Source organism: Pelobates fuscus, chromosome 13 (assembly GCF_036172605.1).
Source record: "Pelobates fuscus isolate aPelFus1 chromosome 13, aPelFus1.pri, whole genome shotgun sequence".
In the NCBI taxonomy this organism is placed as follows: domain Eukaryota; kingdom Metazoa; phylum Chordata; class Amphibia; order Anura; family Pelobatidae; genus Pelobates; species Pelobates fuscus.
This window is the reverse complement of record NC_086329.1, coordinates 97,398,372-97,421,236: the sequence shown is the minus strand read 5'-3', so window position 1 is coordinate 97,421,236 and position 22,865 is coordinate 97,398,372. Positions and strand designations below refer to the sequence as shown.

The 22,865-nt window shown below is 40.2% G+C and overlaps 1 protein-coding gene across 1 annotated transcript in view; it reads right to left on the bottom strand.

Moving 5' to 3' along the window:
* Positions 1-1,248: 1,248 nt before the first annotated feature.
* The window catches only part of LOC134582815 (transgelin-2-like), a 31,253-nt gene continuing 9,636 nt past the window's right edge, over positions 1,249-22,865 (bottom strand). The window contains exons 2-5 of the mRNA XM_063439476.1: positions 4,587-4,801; positions 3,419-3,584; positions 3,224-3,326; positions 1,249-2,283 (exon numbers count right to left, since the gene is read on the bottom strand). Of these exons, the coding sequence (XP_063295546.1) occupies positions 2,142-2,283; positions 3,224-3,326; positions 3,419-3,584; positions 4,587-4,769 (594 nt within the window). The 5' untranslated portion in view covers positions 4,770-4,801 and the 3' untranslated portion in view covers positions 1,249-2,141. The remainder of the gene's footprint in view (positions 2,284-3,223; positions 3,327-3,418; positions 3,585-4,586; positions 4,802-22,865) is intronic.

The window sequence follows — 22,865 nt, the reverse complement described above, 5'->3', positions numbered from 1 at the left end:
ATTCCATTTCAGTTTGTGCGCTGCGTCCACACAGAATATATTCTTTTAAAATGTCACTTTATAGCAATGCTATCAAGTCGTCACATGGTAGCAATTTAGGGCGATTTATGATGTCCAGTACCAATGCAGTGCCAAGTGTGCTGCTGTACCCAGTCCTGTAATAATGTGAGACATTGGAAGATAGCATGTGATGATGTGGTTAGGGTGGTCTTGGGTGGTGGTTGTTGTTGTTGTTAGAGGAAGCTTAGTGTTGACCGGCTTTGGTTTAGAAAATGTCTGCTTACAAAATTGAATATAAGCACATTTTGCTCTCAGTCTATGGTATGGAAACATCTGCTCTAAACCCTACATCTACACTTGTGATATAGTGTCTACAACAGTCCCTTCCCCTCTTAGTGGCCCCAAATAACTTTATTTAAAGAGTTAGACTGATTGGAAGTCCAAGCCCTCTGGATAGGAGAACCAGGACTGTTAGTTCCTGGTTTTTATGCCGTGATGTCACATGCACATGTGCAGTGCCATTGAAAATCATTGCATGCAATGATTCACTGGCAGATCACGGCAAGCGCCACACATGCATATACTGTCCCAGTGCTCCTCTGAGAGCATTGAATTGGACTATCATCCTGGAGGTATGCGACAGGGCAAAGGGAGACTCGACACTGGAGAAAAGGTACCGTAAGTAAAACTGTTAAAAATGATTTTGCAGTAAGAGGGCCTGGAAATGAATAGGGACAATGATACTTTGTTAGGAATACAAATTTGTATTCCTAAAGCTACAGCCCCCTCTGCTTTGGTAGTCTTGTTTAAATAAAGTGGTCAATGACTGTGTAAAAGTTCTACATTATTCAGACTACAGAAACATAACTGTGTCACTAAAGCAGCATTGACATTTAATAACGACCTTTTAACAGCCATGTTTTAGCATTACGCAAGGTTCTCCTCAAGACTTGGATCTGGTCAAATTATCGCGGTCGTGGGTGGACCAAATAAAATAAAGTGCCTAAATGCAATTTAAAGGTTTCTGGACCTCTTTAGTTACTGAAAGATAGGGAGTATGTGTGATCTACTAACTAGTATTATTGCAGAGAATCGGGACACAGGAGAAATACATTTAAGCAACTTGATGTTCAAAATGTGTGTATCTTCCTTATCTATGGGGAATATATCGAACATCTAGCCTTTTCTAAATTTCTTCCATGATAGTAAATGGTTAGCTGCACATGGAGAAGAACACACGCAGTCGTATTTATAAACATAGATTGGTCTTTATTTGGATCAGAAGTAAAATGTATTGGCATTTTATCTCAAGAGCGGAGAGCAGAGTGACGAAATAGGCAGGATCCACTTGGGTTGCCGTGGAAGAAATCTCGAACTTTCAGCTTCCTTTCTTGCACAAATCGGATCTTATCACTATTGCGACTTGAAGGAACTAAAAAAAACACCAAACTATCAAGTCCGTTCAACTTTGGTACACAAGCCTATTCTGAATTTGGTCAAAAATGTTTAAAAAAAACAACAAAAAAGCATTTAAAAAATTAAAAAATTATAGAAAGAAAGGGGGGGGGAATAGCAGACACGTAGGCATGGAATGTTAAGGCATCTACTTTGTGTTCTACAAAGAACATCACCCCAAAAAACAATACAATAAAAAAAAAAATGGTTTTGCAGAGATATAGGATAATGTCATACCAGAATACACAAAGAGAATTGTAGGAGTATCTCAACATTTGGGAATTAGTTTTTTTTTTTTAGGACACTTTAACATTGAATAATTCACGAGTGATATTATATCACCAAGTTATATTTACTCTCAGCTATATTCTACACACAGTGGTGGGGATGTTGCCAGTGTATTTTTCTCAAAATGTTAGAATGGCTGATGGCTACTTTTAAGCCAATTCACCCACAGATTCCTACAAATTTTTAGATTTCAATTATGTAAGCGAATCAGAACCTAGTGCCTGCGCATCTGTTTGGGATTTTTTTTTTTAGTTGGTTGGTTCGTTTTTGTTTTACAAAGCATTCCGTTAAGGTGCTGCTGGAAGGTATGGGATAAGAGTAATCAGAGTAGAGATAGGGAGTTAGGAGATGATTTGATCATCTGAGATCTGGCCTGGTGCTTCCGGTTGTTTGTGCAATCAAAGAATTTGTCTTGGCATGCCATAGCCAGTCATTCCAGACTGGGACGCTCCTTTGTTGGTACCCATCTGAAGTCCGATGACATTCTGTCCCTCTTTTAATTTGTCCTGGGAGAATTCTCGCCTGTTCTCCTGTGATTTCCTAAGGAGGTAACAGAGAAAGTAAGTATTTGAGTAGCTGTGGCTCTGCGCCCATTACGGTCACTGGTTCTGCATTACCCCAGTGACCTCAGTATAGGATAGCCTAAGGTCTGATGTCACAGCACCACACTGATGTCATACGAATCAAGTAAACCCCCTTTGGCAGTGTGACATCTCATTGAAAGTGAAATTGAACAATGTGGCTTGGTGGAGGAAAGGGATTGGATTTGTCAAAATGTACCAGTCTGTAACAGAGGCCAAATGACAAAGGGAGAGGTGGATGAAATGGATGGGACAGATGCCACATTAAAGAAGGCAAGTCATGGGCCAAGAGAGGTGTTTGGCAAAAGGATTGATATTAAAGAGATTTAGTAATGTAACCATTTACATTTCCAAGGGGAGTGGATGCCCCACTATTATTTCTTCCTTAAGGTGACCAAAAAATAGTGTTATTTACTAAAAAGTGAGTCAGATTCAGAGCTGTAGTAGCCAAACCAAAAGTTGATTTAGAGAATATTCAAATTTCAGCTATATCGACCTTGCATTTGAAACCCGATAAGCTGTCACTGATTTAGGAAAATTATCTCCGGTTGAGCAACTACTTTCCTGCCTTTTCCTAGCTGGGTCCCCATCCCCCTTTTAAAATCATGTTTATAACTCTGTAAATTGTTGGAATCCCAAGCTTTGAGTCTTTGCCAACTTCTAAGAATGTTTGTTGAGTTTGCAAAAAATGCTGAAGCCATGGGACTTGATACTTTGGGTGATATAAACTTCCCATTCCTTGAAGGAACATTAAAATAAACTCAATTTAAAAACAGCCAACATTTTAAAACTTTTTCTACAAGTTGTCATTTAGCCATTTCTAAAATTGTTCAAGTAATTCTACGTCGAGCTACAAATTTGCATTGGATGTCATGGCGAACTCTAACAAGAACACTTACTTGGGGAACCAGAGAGGGTCTCCTCGGAAAGATCCATCACTTTTTGTGACTGCAATACCCCCCAAATTCATCAATGTCCTCTGGACACTAGACAAGTCCTTTCCTGTAATACACAAGTAAAATTTAGAAAACTTGTTCCGCTGGTGGTTACTGGCACATTTTCTACCACTCCTCACTAAACCATTAATCACTTACCTTCCCATAGGTCGACAGTTTGGAACAGGTCACTAGCCGGGATTCCATACCTCTCACATGCCCTTAGGAATTGGGAGATCTGCTCCATCTGCTTGAAGGCCATTTCTGATTTTTGCACCTTGGCTATGGCTTTGGGGACAAGGGAGTTCATCAGTATTGAGAGCACCTAGAGAAACGGAGAGAGATTGTTTAGAGGCTACAAATAGCAGAAGCAAAACAGCATTTCGCAAAGTGTTTTTTGACCCCATTTAGAAAAGTCTTCCTGTGGAATTTTATTTGAATCTGTTTTGATTGGAAAAGTTCCAGTCCTTAAAGGGAAGCCTTTGCCAAAATATTTACACTCATTTTAAAACCGATGCATGACACGTTTTCTGTGGCAATTGGTGGGATGGTATCGAGCTATAAGATGGGTCAGTGTAGATGCATTTGTCATTTTAGGGAAAAAATGGCCTTGGAACTCCGATCTTTCCTGCTCCCCACCACTGGCCCACTCCTCCTACTGCGTGCTCTGAAGCTACAGTTTCTTCCCTACACTGATGGCATTATCGACGAACAGACACAGCTTGCTCCTTTTAAAACAAATTTAAACTTATTTAGAACTGGTACCTGCATAAGTTTTGGCTACCTTTCCTTGAAAGTCCTTTTGTGAAACGACTTTTTGAATGAAAACTAAATTAAAGATATAGATTGTATATTAAGTCGGTAAATTTGAATTTAGAAGCATGAGTAGTTTGTATGAATTTCTCAAAGTATAGCGGTCACTCTTATTGTTGGTTCGCTATTTTCACAGCCAATCAAAATACAGCACATTCTGTCATTATTTTCTTCTCTCCTCAAGTGCTTCTTGCTACAGCTTCTTTTGATTTGAAATAGTCAATGTGCCATTTCATATATAATCCATTTCCTGAAAGGCATGACTGTCCCTTTATCAACTAAATACACAAAGGAAGGTTTTATTTCAAAATAAACCAGGCATCAGAATATTGAGTGTAATGCGACTGTATGGATCATCATCAGACTCAACATGTGCCTTCTCATGGATAAGAACAAATTTTCCACCTTGTTACAAAAGGTCCCATCCATATTTTGTCTGCTGACGATTAGGGGACAGGGATGTCCGCTACCCAGTGTTTCTCTACCCATAAAAGGGGAATTGGGAGGTGCTTACCGTGCCATCTTTCAGCCATTTTTGGAAGGCTACCTTCCCTGGACCCTCGGGCTCTTTGCATTCTGGACCACACTGAGCAATGATCCATTGCACAAGGATAATTTCCAGTTCTGGGTCATACTTCAGATCGATCTTCTGTTGTACTTCCCTGCTCAGTCCGTAGGAAGGTCCTTTGTTTGCCATTTTTTTATATTTTTCAGTGGTTGTTAGCGGCTCTGTAAGGACAAGACAAAGATGTAAACTAAGTTGGTGTGTATCTCATAAAGGGGATGACATAGATACCCAGTTTCTCCTAATTCCCAACACGTAGAATCACAGTACTACCCTATCTCGAGTGATTTTGACCATCTGAAGGTGGCAATGAACATCATTCACCCACTTTATATTAAATAAATGTAAAAAAAAAATAATAATCCGGTTTTCCATTTTAAACGTATTAAATGAGTACCATTTGTTTAAAACCAAAACATAATCCCAGTGACGATGTGAAAGTCAGCTATTAAAAACCGAAAAAGATATAAAGACAATGTGTCTTACTGTAATTTATCATGTATGACCACGACTGATTAAAGTGTTTGACAAGTCAATAACCGAAGAAGACATTTGACTCATTAACCAACCAGGATATAATGAGAGTTGAGATTGGTCAAGTTGGGGTTATAAAGCGGATTTCAACTCCTGCACTTATCAGGGTATAATGGGAGATATTGTATAATAGGATGAGATTTTTGTTGTTGGTATAAGCTGGGTTGGAGTGGTTTTGCTGTTACAACCAGAGTACACTCACACTATTAAACTCCTGACCTTGTGCACCATCTGTAAATTTAAAGTCACGGAAACAGTGCACCCGCAGGAACCCCCGTACAATTTCCTGTTTGTATTACAGGGAAACTGCAAAATGCTGTTACTTAACACAAGGCCGTCAGAGGAAATGTTTTAAAATCAATCTGCGGTACAAAAGGCATGGCTAAAGATACTTATTGACTGTGTTGTATTTTGTCATTTGTCTAGGAAACTAGTTAAAATGATAATTGGCACATTTTGACCCAAGAGTTTACATTTAAAAGCACGTATAATGCCCAAACTGATTTTAGGTTTTGTGTCTTCTACAAAGCCACAATGAATTCACTCCAAATCCACCCACTTTGCCCCAGATTCTGACTGTACACTGTTTAGTGTAGTTCAGGCCGCATGCTTTAACTTGGAAAAATTTAGTTAACTTCGATCCTCTCTCCCCACAGCCCCCTCCCTCCAGCAGACAGATGTTGCTTTTCAAGTTTATATCCTTTAAATTAACACCTTCCTGTAAAAACACCCCCCAGTGTATTTAGAGTAGAGATCTCATTTGGAAAGGTGACTTTTATACTGTTGGCACAGCTGTATTTTAGATTTCGGTCGAGACAAAAAAAATAAAAAATGGGTGTGACATTGTGCATTGTGGGAAGGTGTGCAGTGACACACCTGATACGCACAGCTTAGCCGTTTCCTATTTTCCCTTTCACCAAACACAATCCTTAGTAGGCATTTCCTTTTGCATTCGGGTATTAAGGTAAACATACATTTAAGAACTTCACAAATATGAATCAGGGGCTCAAACATTCGAGTTCAACTCTACTAGCCTATACATTACTAGCCACTTCAAACCCACGGTAGGTAAACGGACAGAGCTGGTGTTGCCGGATGCAAGTAAAACTCCATATGTGTAAAGCTAGTGGGTGTTTGCCCCACTAGTCAGGGCTGAGTTTCCACTTCCCAAGGGCTAGTGGTCAAGCGGAAAGGTTCAGCCTTGATAACCATTTATGCAAAGAAAAAGCTAATTACACAGACTACTTTGTAAATGCATTTATTTTATTTTAGTGTTTTCATAGGTTTGAAATTGTTCTATTCTCAAAAATGTTCGTAGGCAAGACATTCATTAGGATAGGATAGGCAAGAAGAACAAAAAGGATCTGGGACCAAAGTAAGGACCTTTTGGGAGATATGCAAAATCACTGTCCGTAGGTTAGTTTAAGTCCGTTCTGAGAATTGGTTCCCTAACAGAGAATAGGCAAGTAATATCTTGTATTACAAAACCTTTGTGATGGAGGCAATCCTAACTGGATTGGCCATCTCAGCCGGCATGAAAAGATCAGAATTGTCTGCTAAACTATCAGTCTATAACACTACACATTCAAGATAAACTCAAAGGGAGCCTGGCCAACTAGAAGAGCCTTTCTTCCGGTATCTGGAGAGTACTGGTGGAAAAGGACCCTAAGCGTTTAACCAGAGTTGCGTTTTTGAAGGTAGCTGGTAGAGTGCCCAGATGATGTCATGTGACCTAAAAATGTTGACATAATTCAAGATCCGTGAAAGGTTCAGTTTGACATATTACCCAAAATGTGTTTGTTTTTTTGTTTGTTTTTTTTAATTTCTTCTTTTAGATGACCATATTTTCTAAATAATTTAAAAACAAAAGAGAAAAAAATAAAATGTTTACTTTGCTTTAAGATTCCACAACGAATGCCAAATTATTAGTTCAAACAATACTATGCTTTAGATAGGTTGAGATGGATCATATTCTCTAGGCGTTCCAAACCACTAAAAATCGCAATTCACTCTTAATATCTCGATAACCCCTGACACACTCTTCCTTTATTGGCCGGTAGAGCAAACAAATTCTGTGGAATTAGTCCAAACAGGCATTTATATCTACGCCGCCATTAAATTACTAGTGTTTTTGTTAAAAAGAAAAAAAATCTTCTCATAACATGGATAGATTAAATATGTGAACTGCTGAAACCCAGCGCAAAGTGCAGGCCTCCTGAATTCGGGACTTTGACAGTTGAGCAAACATTGTGGAAAAATACTGTGACAGCTGCCAGGAGGAACCTTGGTTGTCTGAAAACAAGCCAAGATATTTTTTTTTTTTTTTTTATCTCATATGAGAAAAACGCAAGACTGGAGCCCGTCGCTAGGAAACAGGGCCCAGGAGCCTGTTTATACTTGCCTGGAGCCACCTTCAAGAGGAGGAGGTGGAAAAATATATAACAAAACAAAACCTGCTTCTGTGTGATTCACATTAAAATGCTGTCCATCATTCTTGCCACGCTATAACGGACTTTGAGTCAAGAGCGGATCCCTATTATAGCAACACTTATAATGAGCACCATTAAAAGGGAAAGGTATGCCCAGTGGCGTACTAAGGGGGGGGCGGGGGGGGCGGCCCGCCCCGGGTGCCACTGACTAGGGGGGTGCCATGACTTCCAGTGTCATGTGTCACCCCCCATCTTTACGCTGCGCACAGCCGCAGCACCTTTGCGGCCAAACACCGGCGGGACTTCCTTCTTTATGAGGAGGAGGGGGAGGAGCGTTGCGGGCCGCGGCGTCGCGCAACGTGATGACGACGTGCGCAACGCCGTCAGTCCGCCTTCACGGATCTTCAGCGGAAGGATCCATTTCCGGGCGGTGAGGCACCTAGTGGTCGGACTCGGCGGGCAAGCAAAGCATCATCAAAATGTAAGTATAAAGTAGTTATTTTATGTCTGGGGCTGAATTCATTAAAGGGGGGGGGGTGTATTAATTAGAGGGGGGGTGGATTAATTAGAGGGGGTGTATTAATTAGAGGGAGGTGTATTAATTAGAGGGGGTATATTAATTAGCGGGGGTGGATTAATTAGAGAGGGTGGATTAATTAGAGGGGGGTGGATTAATTAGAGGGGGTGGATTAATTAGAGGGGGTGGATTAATTAGAGGGGGTGTATTAGAGGGGGGTGGATTAATTAGAGGGGGTGGATTAATTAGAGGGGGTGGATTAATTAGAGGGGGTGGATTAATTAGAGGGGGTGGATTAATTAGAGAGGGGGTGGATTAATTAAAGGGAGGGTGGATTAATTAGAGGGGTTGGGTTAATTAGAGGGGTTGGGTTAATTAGAGGGGTTGGGTTAATTAGAGGGGTTGGGTTAATTAGAGGGGGGTGGATTAATTAGAGGGGGTGGATTAATTATGGGGGATTAATTAGAGGGAGGGTGGATTAATTAGAGGGGGTGGATTAATTAGAGGGAGGTGGATTAATTAGAGGGGGTGGATTAATTAGAGGGGTTGTGGATTAATTAAAGAGGGGTTGTGGATTCATTAAAGAGGGGTTGTGGATAAATTAAAGAGGGGGTGGATTAATTAAAGAGGGGGTGGATTAATTAAAGGGGGTGCAGCACGGGGGAAGTTTATTTAGAGGGGTTATGTTTAATTAAAGGGGGGTGCAGGTTTTTTTTTTATTAAGGGGGTTGCAGTATTTTATTTATTAAGGGAGGATGTGCACTGCAGATTTTTGTTTTTTATTAAGGGGGTGTGCAGGGTTTTTGTTTTTTATTAAGGGGGTGTGCAGGGTTTTTTTTTAATTAAGGGGGATGTGCAGGTTTTTTTATGTGTAGGGAGTGTATGAAATTTATGTGATCGGGGTGCAGGGTTTTTATGTGTAGCGAGTGTATGAAATTTATGTGATCAGTGTGCAGGGGTTTTCTAGAAGGGGCGAGACCAGGGGCTTTGTAGAAAGGGGCAGGGGAGGAGTTTTCTAGAAGTTTCTCACCAGCCCCTTTCTACAAAAGCACTGGTCTTCCCCCTTCTACAAAAATGGCGCATTTATACAAAATCCCTGCCCTGGCCCCCTTCTACAAAACCTCTGCCCTAGCCGCTACATCTTTTGAACTCAAATCCCTTTCCTATGCTATTTCTAAGGATCCGCTCAATAAAGTGGTATGGGTGCCAGGTCCCTCTAGTTTTAACCCTGCAGCTGAAAACATATGTTTCACTGAGGGTTAATCCAGCCTCTAGTGGCTGTCTCACTGACAGCCGCTAGAGGCGCTTCCGCAATTCTCACTGTAAAACTCACCGTGAGAAGACGCTGGACGTCCATAGGAAAGCATTGAGTAATGCTTTCCTATGGGCAGTTTGAATGCACATGCGGCTCTTGCCGCGCATGCGCATTCGGATCTAACGTCGGCAGGGGGAGGAGAGGTCACCAGCGCCGAGGGAGCCCGACGTTGGAGAAAGGTAAGTGGCTGAATGGGTTTTAAGGGGTGACCTCTTCTCCCCCGCCGACGTCAGCTCCCGAGTGGAGCCGAATGCACATGCGCGGCAAGAGCTGCGCGCACATTCAAACAGTCCATAGGAAAGCAAAAAATTGTGGGTGTTTTCTTAAATTTTTATTATGGGGGGGGGGGGTGCACACTCAGGGTCCGCCCCGGGTGCCAAATGCTCTAGGTACGCCCCTGGGTATGCCATAACCATCTCTCATTCGTTCAATAGGGGGACCAGCTAGATACCCCCTAACCCAAGTACAGATACCGTGGACCTTGCGTTCAGCCTGGTTCATGAGAATCAATGATGCCCTAACTCTTTAGTGGAGACATTTAGAGTGTCGTTGCTATGACAGAACAGTAGAAAAAAAAATTGTCATTACTATTATAGAGTTGCTCAAAATTCAGAATTTTCCAATGGAATATTCTTCTATGCGTAGAATAGAAGAACAAGGAACAAGAAGCCTGTTGAGATTACTGGACTTTTCATCAGTTTAGTCTATGAGGGGGTTTACATACAAAGTTATTTAGCAAAGTGAGGATTGTCAGGAATTCAAAGTAAATTTCAAATTTCAAACCAAAATAGACAAACTGTTCCAAGTCAGCTATGCTTTCCACTTTGGCTACATTGGCCTTTAAATTTTGAAATTCGAATCCCTGACAATTTTCACTTTAGTAAATAACCCTAATTGCAAATAATTATCACCTACCTTAAAAAAAAAAAATATACCGGTATATATTTTTTGAAACTCACAGGATATGACTAATGTAGCACCTAGAACTGAGGCTTCTAAATTAGAACACTTTTCCACCAATAAGAGAGCAGCAGGTAGAAGAAGTATTATAGCTCCCACTGGATGGCTACATTTTGCCAATTCGAGTCTCTTCTGTATACTGTCCTTCCAATACGCAATGGGGGATTCTGTTCTAAAGTACAAGTGGAACAATCGGCATGGATACAAGAGGAACCACCAGGCCCATTCCTTTTTTGCACCACTTTTTAGAACACTATGATAAATATCTTCCAAGATGTCCTGATCGGTTGCGACATTATTCCAAAATACATGGACAGACAATCTGAGCAGTCTTTCACACCTTTTTCAAACAAGACCTATCCCAACAGATTTAAAGTGACGCTGCCCTTTCAAAATAGCCATTCATAGCAGCAGCCCATGGCCTCCTCCCTAAATGTCACTCACACTGCCCAGCTGGGTGTGAAAACTGCCAGCATAGCTGTGAATAATAAACCGACGCGCCCAAAGCACACACAGAGACTGAGTCACAATTGGCCAAAATCTTATGTCCACAGCCATGATTATGTAGACACAGCATTCCATATTGATGACCTTTCGTTGATCGACCAAAAGGAAAAAACAGAGGAAGGTTGTGTGAACTTGTCATGTATTCAATTTTATTAGATATGCAACTATGCATGGCTAAAAAAAAAATTGAGAAAACTTCTAAATTTCACAAACACAAGATAATTCTACTACCTGTAGAATATGGCAAAGTAGATCTACAGATGGCTTGGTCCATAAATACAGAAAAGCATCATCAGTGGCCTTTAATGTTGAACCACCAGCAAGTGGCAAATGATGAGTCCCAAATAAAGACATGCAATATTTGAGGATGGACACATTCTAGTTAATGTTAAATATTGTATGTATATCCTAAATTATAAGAGTGAGCAGCCTTTCCAGATACTGGAGCAAGCATGAGATTTATATGGGCATAGACATTTCAAAACAAAAATGATGGAGGAGAAAAGCGTCCACAAGACAACAGGGCTCAGCTAAGAGATCCAATGAAGAATACCATTTTACGAACAAATGGAAAGAAAGTGTCTGGGGAACAATAGTTGTGCCCATTTGTATTCTCAATATGGCTAATATGCCAGAACTTCTTACATCTGCTTGAGGCGTGTCAACAGATTATATCTCATACATAATTATTCCCTGATGTGCAAGTGCAACAAGCCAGGCACGTGGATGTATCGACCAGGGACGATAAAGCATCTGTTCCTGAGATATGAAGAAGTTAGAGGCAAGACATATGTCTGACATTGAATCAGATACAGGGCTCGACAAATCCCGAGAGACCGTCAACTTTGGCTACATATTGTTCTGTGGCCTCTCATGTGGTTCCCTATGGATGTTTCTCCTACTCCTGAAACAAAACAATGAAGTTGGCTGAGATTTTATATCTCTTAAATTCTTTGAATCTGTGTGCAAATGGTTGGAGGCCTCTATGACGAGAAATAAAGCTCCATCGAGATCCTTATACAAAAACATATTGACGAAGGTGCATCTAAGCAAGCACCGAAACGCGTCGGGCTCCATGGGCTCATTTTCGTTTTTCATTTAGTTTTTCATTTATTTTCTCTCACTAGGGCTATCTATTACTATGTGCAGGTAACCAACATCCTAAGTATGGTTCTGCACATAGAGCCACTCTAATCTTTGTTTTTCACCTCTCTCTCTTTTGGGTCACTGTATATATATATTTTTTGTCTGCAGAGGGTTATTCCTTTTTGATGTAATTTGGGGAATACTGATATGCATGATGAATACATCCCTGTATTTACTGTAACTAATATATGTTTAGAGTTGCAGTCATCTAGCAATAACTCCTAGGGGAAACTATGAATCCTACCTAGATGCTAGACGTCTACTCCACAGGGTATTAGCCACATGCTACCCCTAATGCCGATTTGGCTTCTGATTTAACCAGACTTTTTTTGAAGTCGCACAATCGTAGGCTAATATAGACACTGGTGCTTATCACCAGCCATACGGCATTCATCAACTATTCAGACTTTTATTAGTGACCACATTCCAGATACCCAGGTCAGCTGTAAGACATTTACCTACTTAATACGCTCAAGCCACTGGACTTGACCATTTATAATTGCCCAATAAAGTCACTAGCCAGTTGTGACATTTGAGCCTAGTAGTTACTAAGGTATTACTGGATTTTTATAGAGGTGAGCCATTAAGGCAAGATTGCACTCTTTTCAATATTTCGTTACCACATTTATTCACTTATTAATCTAGTTTTCAATTACACTGTTCTTATATTTATTATTTATTATTATTTTTTCCAGTACTATACTCAGCCAGTCTGGATCACTCCAGCTGCTTGAGTATTCTGTACAAAAACATATTAGTTTGATGTAGGAAGCTTCTAGTGAGGGTGGTATAGACAGTGGGTTTTCTCAATAAAAAGGTGTAAACAAACCCTAAAATGTTTAATATAACAAAAAGTGCTTTTACCATTTGGTCAATGTGGCTTGCACAATGTTCTACATTCAAGCCTGCCCTATTGGTGCAGTCCATTTTTAACCCTCTAGAATGCAAGCTCATTGAGTAGGGCCCTCCACTTCTCTGTTCCTGCACATCCTGTTGTCTGGTTGCAATTACATGTCTGTTAGTCCAACCATTGTACAGCGCTACGGAATCTGATGGCACTATATACATAATATAATAATCATAAACAAAAAAATAAAAAACACAAAACAGCCAGTAGATGAACTGGAATCCACCCACCCATTTTTCACAGTAAAAATGGCTCCCGGAGTCCTGGTGTTGGGAATGGGCTAAGGCGCCTGATTGGGATAATATTGCTATGTGTTTACACACTGGAAACAAGGCAAGAGTAGAGCAAAGGCCGACGATTCTTCCAAGTCACTTAGGATGTCAAGGTTTATTTGAATACAGCAATGTACTGATTTTGTATATACGTGAAACCGGAACACAAAATCAACGGGCATTTTTAAACGCAATCAACTAGGTAACCGCAAATCTGTTATTGGACCCGGCTCAAAATCCACATTTGTTATAGATTCAATGCCAACTCATGCGGTGTAATAAAAATGGGAACAGACTTCTTGCTTTTGTTACACGGTGCTTAACATTTGTAGAAGATAGAGAACTTTCTTTATAGGAATATGGATTTACTTCCATTAGCAAACAGTCCAGGTTTTGATCAGACATCTTTGTGAGCTCCACAATGGGGAGAAGGGATTTTGGTGGGTAAAAAGTTTTGTGTGGTGGTCAAAGTTAGTAGGGTCTAGTCAGTATATTGTGTGACTGTACTATGGAAAATAAAATGATTTTTTGGCTCCACTCATGGACTGTTGTAGGATTACATTAACTTTAAGGCTCTCTCAAAGCCAAACTACAGAGACAGAGACTCATTTGCGAGATCCTTTTGGCGTCTCTGGTACAGACCAAATACGTTAGCTTACAGGACTTTGGCAGACCCTGGAAGCAGGAAGTCTGAGAATCTTCAAGATATGGGATACAGTTACAAACTTTATGAATTAACAGGCAAAGAAACTGCCAGAACAGCAAACAGATAGCCGCGACTGCTCCTGCTCAAACATGCCGAATAGAGAATTCTTACTGACAAGCAATTCAGGCAAGGGGTGTGCTGATATAGACCATCCCTTGGACTTTGTATGCTTGGGTAACTGTAAAAATGAATAGACACGGGAATCAAAGCGCTTATGTTTTTACAGACTAATGTTCTAAGCTTGTTTCGGTTCCATGTGAAGGCTTTTATTATAAATGTGAAAAAGCAAAAACGATTATTTGCATGAGTCAGTATTAAAAATGTCTCACAACCACCTAAAATTCCCACCACGAGACTAAGCTGTTGCCACAACAACACAACAGCCACAGTTTCCACGACAACACAAAACAACAATTGTTACCACAAAAACACAGAACAGCGGTTGCCCCAACAACACCTGTGCAGAGTGACCATAAAATCCACTTTCCCGTGATAAGACACAAGGTGTGGATATAATGGTTTAAGCCAACAAGATGCACATAGCGTAACACTGCTTAGAAAAAGAAAAAAAAAAAGGCTCAAATTTTTATTAAAGACAAAAAAAATAAGGACAAAACATTCCTGAGCAAACAAATGTATACACAGCTATAAAAAGAAACCTGAAAAAATTGTTACCCCAAGCTTGTTCTTAATAGCCATCAATAGGTCCCAGTCCATGGCCATTCCAACTACTGGGAGGTGTTCGGTTTGCAAACAAAGGCTGTTTTCACAAGAAGCCATTATTAAATTCTATATCGGGATTGAAAAACCAATAACACGGTCATTGAGGCTTGCCCTTTTTCTCTTGTCTACTCGAAGTTTCTATAGCCCGTTTTATCTGTGCCATTTCCATTTAAATAGGCCACGTAAAAACAACTGCTATAGGAGGAAGCACCAGCTAAGGTCTTCCAAAAATGTTTGCCCTGAAGAAAAATAAGCAAAAAATATTAAAATCTTTTTAAAATTCTTTTCTTTTGTGTCACTTTTTTTTTGTCTCATCCTTAGTGTTTTTGGATAAAGATTACGACATGCCATTGACTCTACAGCAACTTCAGTCCAGGCAACCACAAATCTAGGTTAGAGTACACTATATTTTTGGACATCTGACTTGAACTTCGCACACTTTACAAGCAGTTCCGCTTACTGAAAAAAAACCAAAACACTTTCTCTAAAAAGGAAAAAAGAAAAATTATTCTCTAGGAACAAGATGCCTGTTGAGATTACAGAATCTTTCAGCAGTTTAGTCTATATTTTCACGACTTGTTCCGGTCAGGTGCTTTAATATGGACCTTCACAGCAAGGAAAATTCAGTCTCCTTGCTGTCTGTCTATTAATAGCACATGTACATCTCTCTGGGGAGTTCACCAGGAATATCTTAAAGACTTTTATTCCCCAATAAGTCATTTCTCGACGAGTTGCATTTCCATCGTAAAAGCCTATTCCTGAGCAGGGCCTCAAACTATCGCTTGCTACCAAGTTCAAAACCACAACTGGTCTGGCAGAGACTGTCTGTGAGTAATAAGCCAGCAGAATCTCTCTGGGAGTGCGGCGGTCGTCAATCACCGAGACAACGGACTGCCGAAAAACTAGAGGGGTTTATGTACGAAAAAGCATTATATGCCTGTTATATTAATGGGTAGTCCTGCATCGTAGAGGAGATTATTATTCTTTGAACCAGAATCTGAGAGACACTCCCTAATCTTGGAAAGACTGCATACCTCCCAAGTGTCCCTATTTAGGAGAGACAGTACCTATCTTGGGCCCAGATTCCTCTAACTTTTCCTATCCCAATAATAAAAACAATCCCTCTTTTCTAGGAGCTCTGTAACGTTTGTGTGTCTTAAAGTATTGAAGAAAATGCGTAGAGAAACTCAGTAGCTTGCTGTTAAGTTAATTTCCACTCCGGTCTCAAGAGAGCTTTTGCTCACTTATGCGACTAGAGAGAACCTGTAACATTTGCATATTACACTGATCCTGCACGTAAGGGCAGTCCAGATCGGATATGTTGGCTAGTTCCCTCGGCACGAGAGATACAGCAATACCAGACTACCATTTCAGCCTTCTTTAGGTTTTGTCAGCGAGGTGTAGCAGATACCCCTGTAGGCACAGTAAACACGGGGCCCACATCTTGATTACCCTCTTAAATTAGGCAGAGCCTAAGCAAATGCATTGAAGCAAAAATAGAGAATACGAGAACTCTGAGTATGGGCGAAAGCTCAGAGAAACCTCAAATGCTTTACGCATTGGTTAATCCCCACTCGGGTTTGAAATTTGGGTTTTGTTCACTTGCGCCATTACAGAGATAAAGTGTACTATTTGCATATCAGACTGATCCCACCCACAAGGCCAGTCCAGAACCGAAATGCCGGCACAAATGTGTAACACAGACCATAATTCTCATAGTAAAGGGTCTTTAAACTACATAACATTGTTCTGGTTTTAAAGGACCACTCTAGGCACCCAGACCACTTCAGCTTAATGAAGTGGTCTGGGTGCCAGGTCCTTCTAGGGTTAACCCATTTTTTCATAAACATAGCAGTTTCAGAGAAACTGCTATGTTTGTGAATGGGTTAAGCCTTCCCCTATTTCCTCTAGTGGCTGTCTCATTGACAGCCGCTAGAGGCGCTTGCGTGATTCTCACTGTGAAAATCACAGTGAGAGCACGCAAGCGTCCATAGGAAAGCATTATGAATGCTTTCCTATGTGACCGGCTGAATGCGCGCGCAGCTCTTGCCGCGCGTGCGCATTCAGCCGACGGGGAGGAGAAGAGGAGGATCGGAGGAGGAGAGCTCTCCGCCCACCGCTGGAAAAAGGTAAGTTTTTACCCCTTTCCCCTTTCCAGAGCCGGGCTGGAGGGGGACCCTGAGGGTGGGGGCACCCTCAGGGCACTCTAGTGCCAGGAAAACGAGTATGTTTTCCTGGCACTAGAGTGGTCCTTTAAATGACATTTCAGTAGTAAAACGTATTGGTAAGTCATCTAATATTTATCAGAACAGCCCTCCCTCTGGTCATGCCCTAACACCCCTAAATGTAATGTGTCCCTCTTTGTCCATTTGAAATTTAGGAAGTGTGGAACCAGAACAAGAATCTCCTAGTTCATCCTTGAGATTAAATGTAACCTACCACCAAATCTAACAAAACATAGCAAAAACTATATGGAGATGAAGGGTGAAATTGCCATCTTGAGGTTCTCTATTTTATTTTTTAATTATCTGTATCTTATCGCTATATAGGTCGTAAGCACTGTGTGTACCTCCATATCACTGAATTTACTTCAGCTGCAAATTACAAACCGAGACACTGTTACAGTCGAAGGGGGAATCAATGTTGGCAAAGACGCAATATACACGCACTGACACGGGGTTATCGTACTTGAGGATTATGGGAAATATTAATTTGGGTCAACTGCTCTGTGCCTTTTCAGAAGGCGCTTGCAATGTCAAAGTGGGATTTTATTAATCACGCTAAGTAAAACAATCAGCTAAATGCTAAGCTGAAATATTCTGTCAAACAAATTAGGTGATTTATTGAGATCCAGGTAATTTTGCTACATTTCTGAATGAACTATGTAAGCTTTACAGGTTAGGCCGACACATTCAGCTCTGAAACATTACCTCATATAAACTGACCTCTACAAGTGGCTTAAGAGGAGAATTTGCTGCAAACCCTCTGGATAGTGGAGTGTTGAGAGACTTCATTGAATTGCTACCATTTTTGGGAGAAAAATCTACTTGCTTGGGCTCTTACTGCAAGAAAACCGGATTTTATTCTGTATACAGACACCAGCACAGCAGGATTAATACAATATACCGCTATTAATCATATTAAGCCAACAGATTAATATGTTCGTGCAACATGATCTAGCTGCCACTGCGAAATTAATAAATCTAGCTATTGGTAGTTTTCATATTTTCTGTTAGTTGCAGTAAAAAAGAAACACTCCAAGTACCATAATCACTACACAGCACTGTAGTGGTTATGGTGCCAGAAGTGTCCTGGAACCCCCAACAATTGTTTGTAATTAACCATTTTAAAACAGTCTGACTTGTTAACTGGGACGCCGCGGGCTGCTAAGCTGGGATAGCTCAAACAGAGAGCTTCCAGTTCTCTGATGGAAGTAGTGGAGACAGGGAGCAGCGCCCAGCTGACCACAGGTAAGGCTGCAAGCCAATTAAAACAATTGAATAGTTAGAATGGGGGAGGGTTGCTAGGGCCTTCCTGACACCAACTACTATAACGCGCTGTTAATGGTTATGGTGATTGGAGTGTTTCTTTAAAAAGGGGCAGTCCAAGCACCATATGCCAAGTTTATTGTGAAAGCGTAGGTTGTGAAATCAGCCGCCTGTCCCCCCCGTCTCCCAGCACGTTTGCTTATAAATGCAGGTTAGAGCACTGTGAAACACTAATGTAATTATGGTTTGGAACGCAGATTGAAAGAGAGAGAGGCAACAGAATTTGTAATATGTTGCGAAACTGCTGCCCTGCAGAATATCTAGTATCCGTTTAAAAAAACAAAACAAAAAATACCAGATTCACGTCAAACCAAAGTAATTTCAATAAAATACATACAGAAAAGCTGGGTAATAATAGCAATAAAAAGAACCCCGGATGTACCTAAATATTAGCAAATTATAATAAAATTGAATGATAGTGACTGGGCTGTGCTTCAGAGATTTTGTGTACTCTGTTAACTTAAAATAGTACTTTTCATATTTAAACAGTTAAAAGCTTACAGTAACCATGGTGAATATCCAATTATTTATTTTCAATCATCTGTGTCCCTTATTTGCCCTAATCGCTCTCACAACTCTGGGAACACACTTTGGAGAGATAGAACCCCCCATACTAAGAATAGAGCCCCTGAAGGATTTGTAAGATTACTGGCTTGAGTCCCATTAAATTGTCTCTCTTCATCCATTAGCAAGAGGATACTTTCTTCGAGAAATCTCTGTCCAAATTTGGGAGTATGGCCATTTTATTTGTAGAAATTCCAGTCTGTGCTTCTTAAGCAATTTTTGAGGGGGAGCGTGTAAATCAATAGTAGGTTTGATGTCTAGTTCTTATAGGTCATCTTGTCTAGAAATGATTTACGTCTGTGCTGAAAAATATCTGTGTGTGCGCATGTGTATCTCTGGAATTAGATTTGTGTGAACGTTGATATAAATGACACAATTACAAACAGCGCTTACATTGCTCAATTCTGTCGTAATTAAATAGGATTTGACATTTTTTGCCTTTTTCTCTTTGTATACCAACATTCTTTATATATATTTACCTTTGTAATTTATACCATTTTAGACTTATTTATGTCTAAATTCTAGGAACAATTTTACCTTATGGGTTTCGCCTTCCGGCGGTCATTTCCGAATGTTTATTGGTGTCCTATGTTATTTTGCACACTATTTGGCTGAAGTTAATTAATGCATAATTAAACAATTAATGGGTGTCTCTAATAATAAAAGAACAGTTTACAACGCATAGGCTATCCGTATTATAGGTGTCTCCATATATGAAGGGGTTTCAATATTGGGACCATCTCTACATCCTTCTAGGTGTTGGTCTCCTAACTCTTACGAGGCCATGTCTACATCCTACTGGATAACTGTAACTGATCTAGAATTAAAAAAGATCAGAATGCAAACCAGGACATCTAAGCTTCCTCGATGTATCTCTGAAACCATCAAAGGTCCTCTTAACATCCCTTTTGGGTATCCCTACACTAATAAACCCAGAAGACAAGATAATCTCGAATAGTCACAGGCTCTCTCTCTCTCCAGTCTTCTAATAAAGGCCTCAATTAATAAAAACATTTTAATTACAATCTGTTAGAAACATTTTACAAATTATTTATCTACAAAAAAGAAAAAAAAAATCCCTTCAACCTTAATAGCGATTTCTGTAGATATATAATTTAGAAACATTTTTCCAACAGTATTGAAATAGATATTATATTGAACAGATCAGCTCTAATTCCCATTGGACCTCCCTCTCTTTTCTGCCTTCCAATATAAAAATTATTTTAAATAACAAGGACCTCTCTGCTTCCTATTGAGCAATTCTCTCTGCAATATTGTCTCTAATTCCGTGATGCCTTTATATATCGCTTGAATAAGAACAGATGGATATGAGCCCAAAATAGGGACACTTGGAAGGTATGCCACTTTATGGCGTGTTTGTCTCCAATCTCCTAACATGAAATTGTTATATCTAGGCCACCTCTACGTCCTAGTGACGGCCTTCAGTTTCTTAATATGAAGAGGCCATCTCTAACCACAGAATGTCCACATTCATAGTGTGAAAAGCACATCATAAGGCTCTGTTCTGTTCTCCTTAATTTACTGTATTACATAACAAAATGAATTGCCAGACAAAGCGAACGATGACCTCATTTAGTTTGACTCAAATTTCAAGGCATTGTAGAGAGCTGGTGGGTGTGCGTCTGCGAGGTGAGGTCACCATTTTGCAACATGTCCCGTCGGATCCACAAACAGCACTTAGAGCACAACAAATGAAAGTGCTTTTAATGAGGTGGTGACAGGCAGCATTCTCACAAACATGTTTAGTGCTAATCTCTGGGTGCTTTGTCTACTTAGAGATCTTTATGTGCTTATTACCATCCAGCTGACGTGAATCATAACGCATTAAAAATCAAGCACCCGGCTCAAGAGCGGCATAAGTAAGAAGCGCTTCGCTTTTTAATCGGTCCTTGAGGAGCCACTCAGATTAGTGAGAAATGATTAGCAAAGTATTAAATGCAATGAGTCACTGGGAAATAAAAATAGTCTAATTATTTAACGATTATTTTGCTAGTTGTCAGTTAAGTACTGGGACCTAAAAGTGTTTAGCCAAAAGGAACTTAACTAATTTTATTGTCTGAAAATATTAGAAGCAGAGCCATTCCTGCCAGGGACTGACCATGTTCTATCGCTACTACATAGTGTTCTTTCTGCTCAGAAAAGAGCATGTGCCATGAAGAGAAACTTAAAAGAATATCCCAAGTACCATAACCACTACAAGATACTGGTTATATCCCATGGTAAATAGTTAAAGGAACACTACAGGTTTTAGGAGTCATCTGTTGGCTTCTTAATTTTGGGGCACTGTAGGCACCCAGGCCACTTTAGCTCACTGAAGGGTCTGGGTGCAATGTTCCATGCCCCTTAACCCTGCATGGTAATTAGTGCAGTTTCTGAGAAACTGCAATAATTACCTGCTAGGGTTAACTCCTCCATTAATGGCCGTCTACCAGAGAGCCACTAGAGGGACTTCCGGGTGCTTAGATGACTTTTGGTAGTCTAAATGACGCTGGACGTCCTCACGCTATGCATGAGGACTTCCAGCATCACCGGTATCCCCATAGGAAAGCATTTAGCCACTGTACGGGACACTGTAATAGCCCATAGTGCCAGGAAAATGGATTTGTTTTCCTGGCTCTATAGAATACATTTAAAGCTCTTTACTAGACAACTCCCTAGTTTGGCACCCTGACGTGACATTGCTATATTAAAGGATACTAAATTAGGGAGCAGTATCTACTAATAAAAACACCGCTCCCTTCCTAATTTGGTATCCTTTAATATGAGAGCCCCATTCCAGTTTACCAAATTATGGAGCTATCTACTAAACAGCTGGAAGACCAAACCTAAGAGGAGTCATTTTATTTTATTCTTATAGCTGCCCAATTTTGGATACTTGTATGGGATTGCCAGATTTAATGAAACAAATAGGGAGCCATCTACAAAACCCAACACCCTTACCAATCTGGCACCCTTAAACATGGCAATTGCAAAGGGACTGGAATTTTCAGCCATACGAAAGGCTAGTAGACATTATCAAGCCTAAGTTCACCAGACCTATTCCAACTCTTGCTGCAGAACAGGGACTAATTTGAATTGATGAAAATAATACTATAATAAAGCTTTATGGCCAAATGTTTATTTTCAGTACTGCGCATCCAGTCAGGGACGCTGAACTATATCCCTGGAAAAGGGGAAAAAAAAAATAGAATAAAAAAAGATTTATGGGTTCATTGCATCTTAGAACTCAATAATTAGAATCTGCAAAGCATGCAGATTTGGCAGCAACAAAGGAAGATTAGTATGAATCTAGAGAGAATACAATGATCTGGCTTTCTTATAAAACGTCCTCCCTTTAAAGGAGAACAAATTAAATGAAACAAAATCGAAGATGGAGACTCTTTTAACAAGAATATTTGTATATTCATTTTGTTCTCCTTAATCATGGTAGGAATAATAGATAAATCACTCTTGTATTGCGTCTCACACCCAAATCCTTTCACCGAGAGCCTCTTAAAAGGGCGTCCACGCACCATAACCACTAAAGCTCATTGTGATTTTAGTACTGGATATTTACAGGCACTGACTCCTGTTTTTTGGTTAAACAATTTATCACGGAACATCTAGGGGCTTTCCCTGTTACCTATGCTTTTCCTCATTCAGTCTCATGGATAATAAGTAAACTACCGCTCTACCTTGCCAAGAGAGATTGAGTCCACCTGGGACTGCAATTACGAGCAAAGAGCACAAGGCGAACGGCTTAGCTCTAAACACTATGTATCCAACCGTTTGAGAGGTTTTAAAACCCCCCAAAAATAATGAGATTACTATAACTTAAATTACTATAACATTAAATTCTAGAAAACTAATAACATGTCATTGGCACCAATCACAGGAGTTGATTCTGAAGATAAAAGTGTTGATCACAATTTCTGGGTTTATTAAAATGTTCCCACACTGCGAGAAAACATGTGGCAAGAGAAGAGTATAGATTTTCAGAGAGCAAACATATTGTAGTTATTTTATTATTTATATAGCGCCATCAGATTCGGTAGCGCTGTACAATGGGTGGACTAACAGACATGTAATTGTAACCAGAC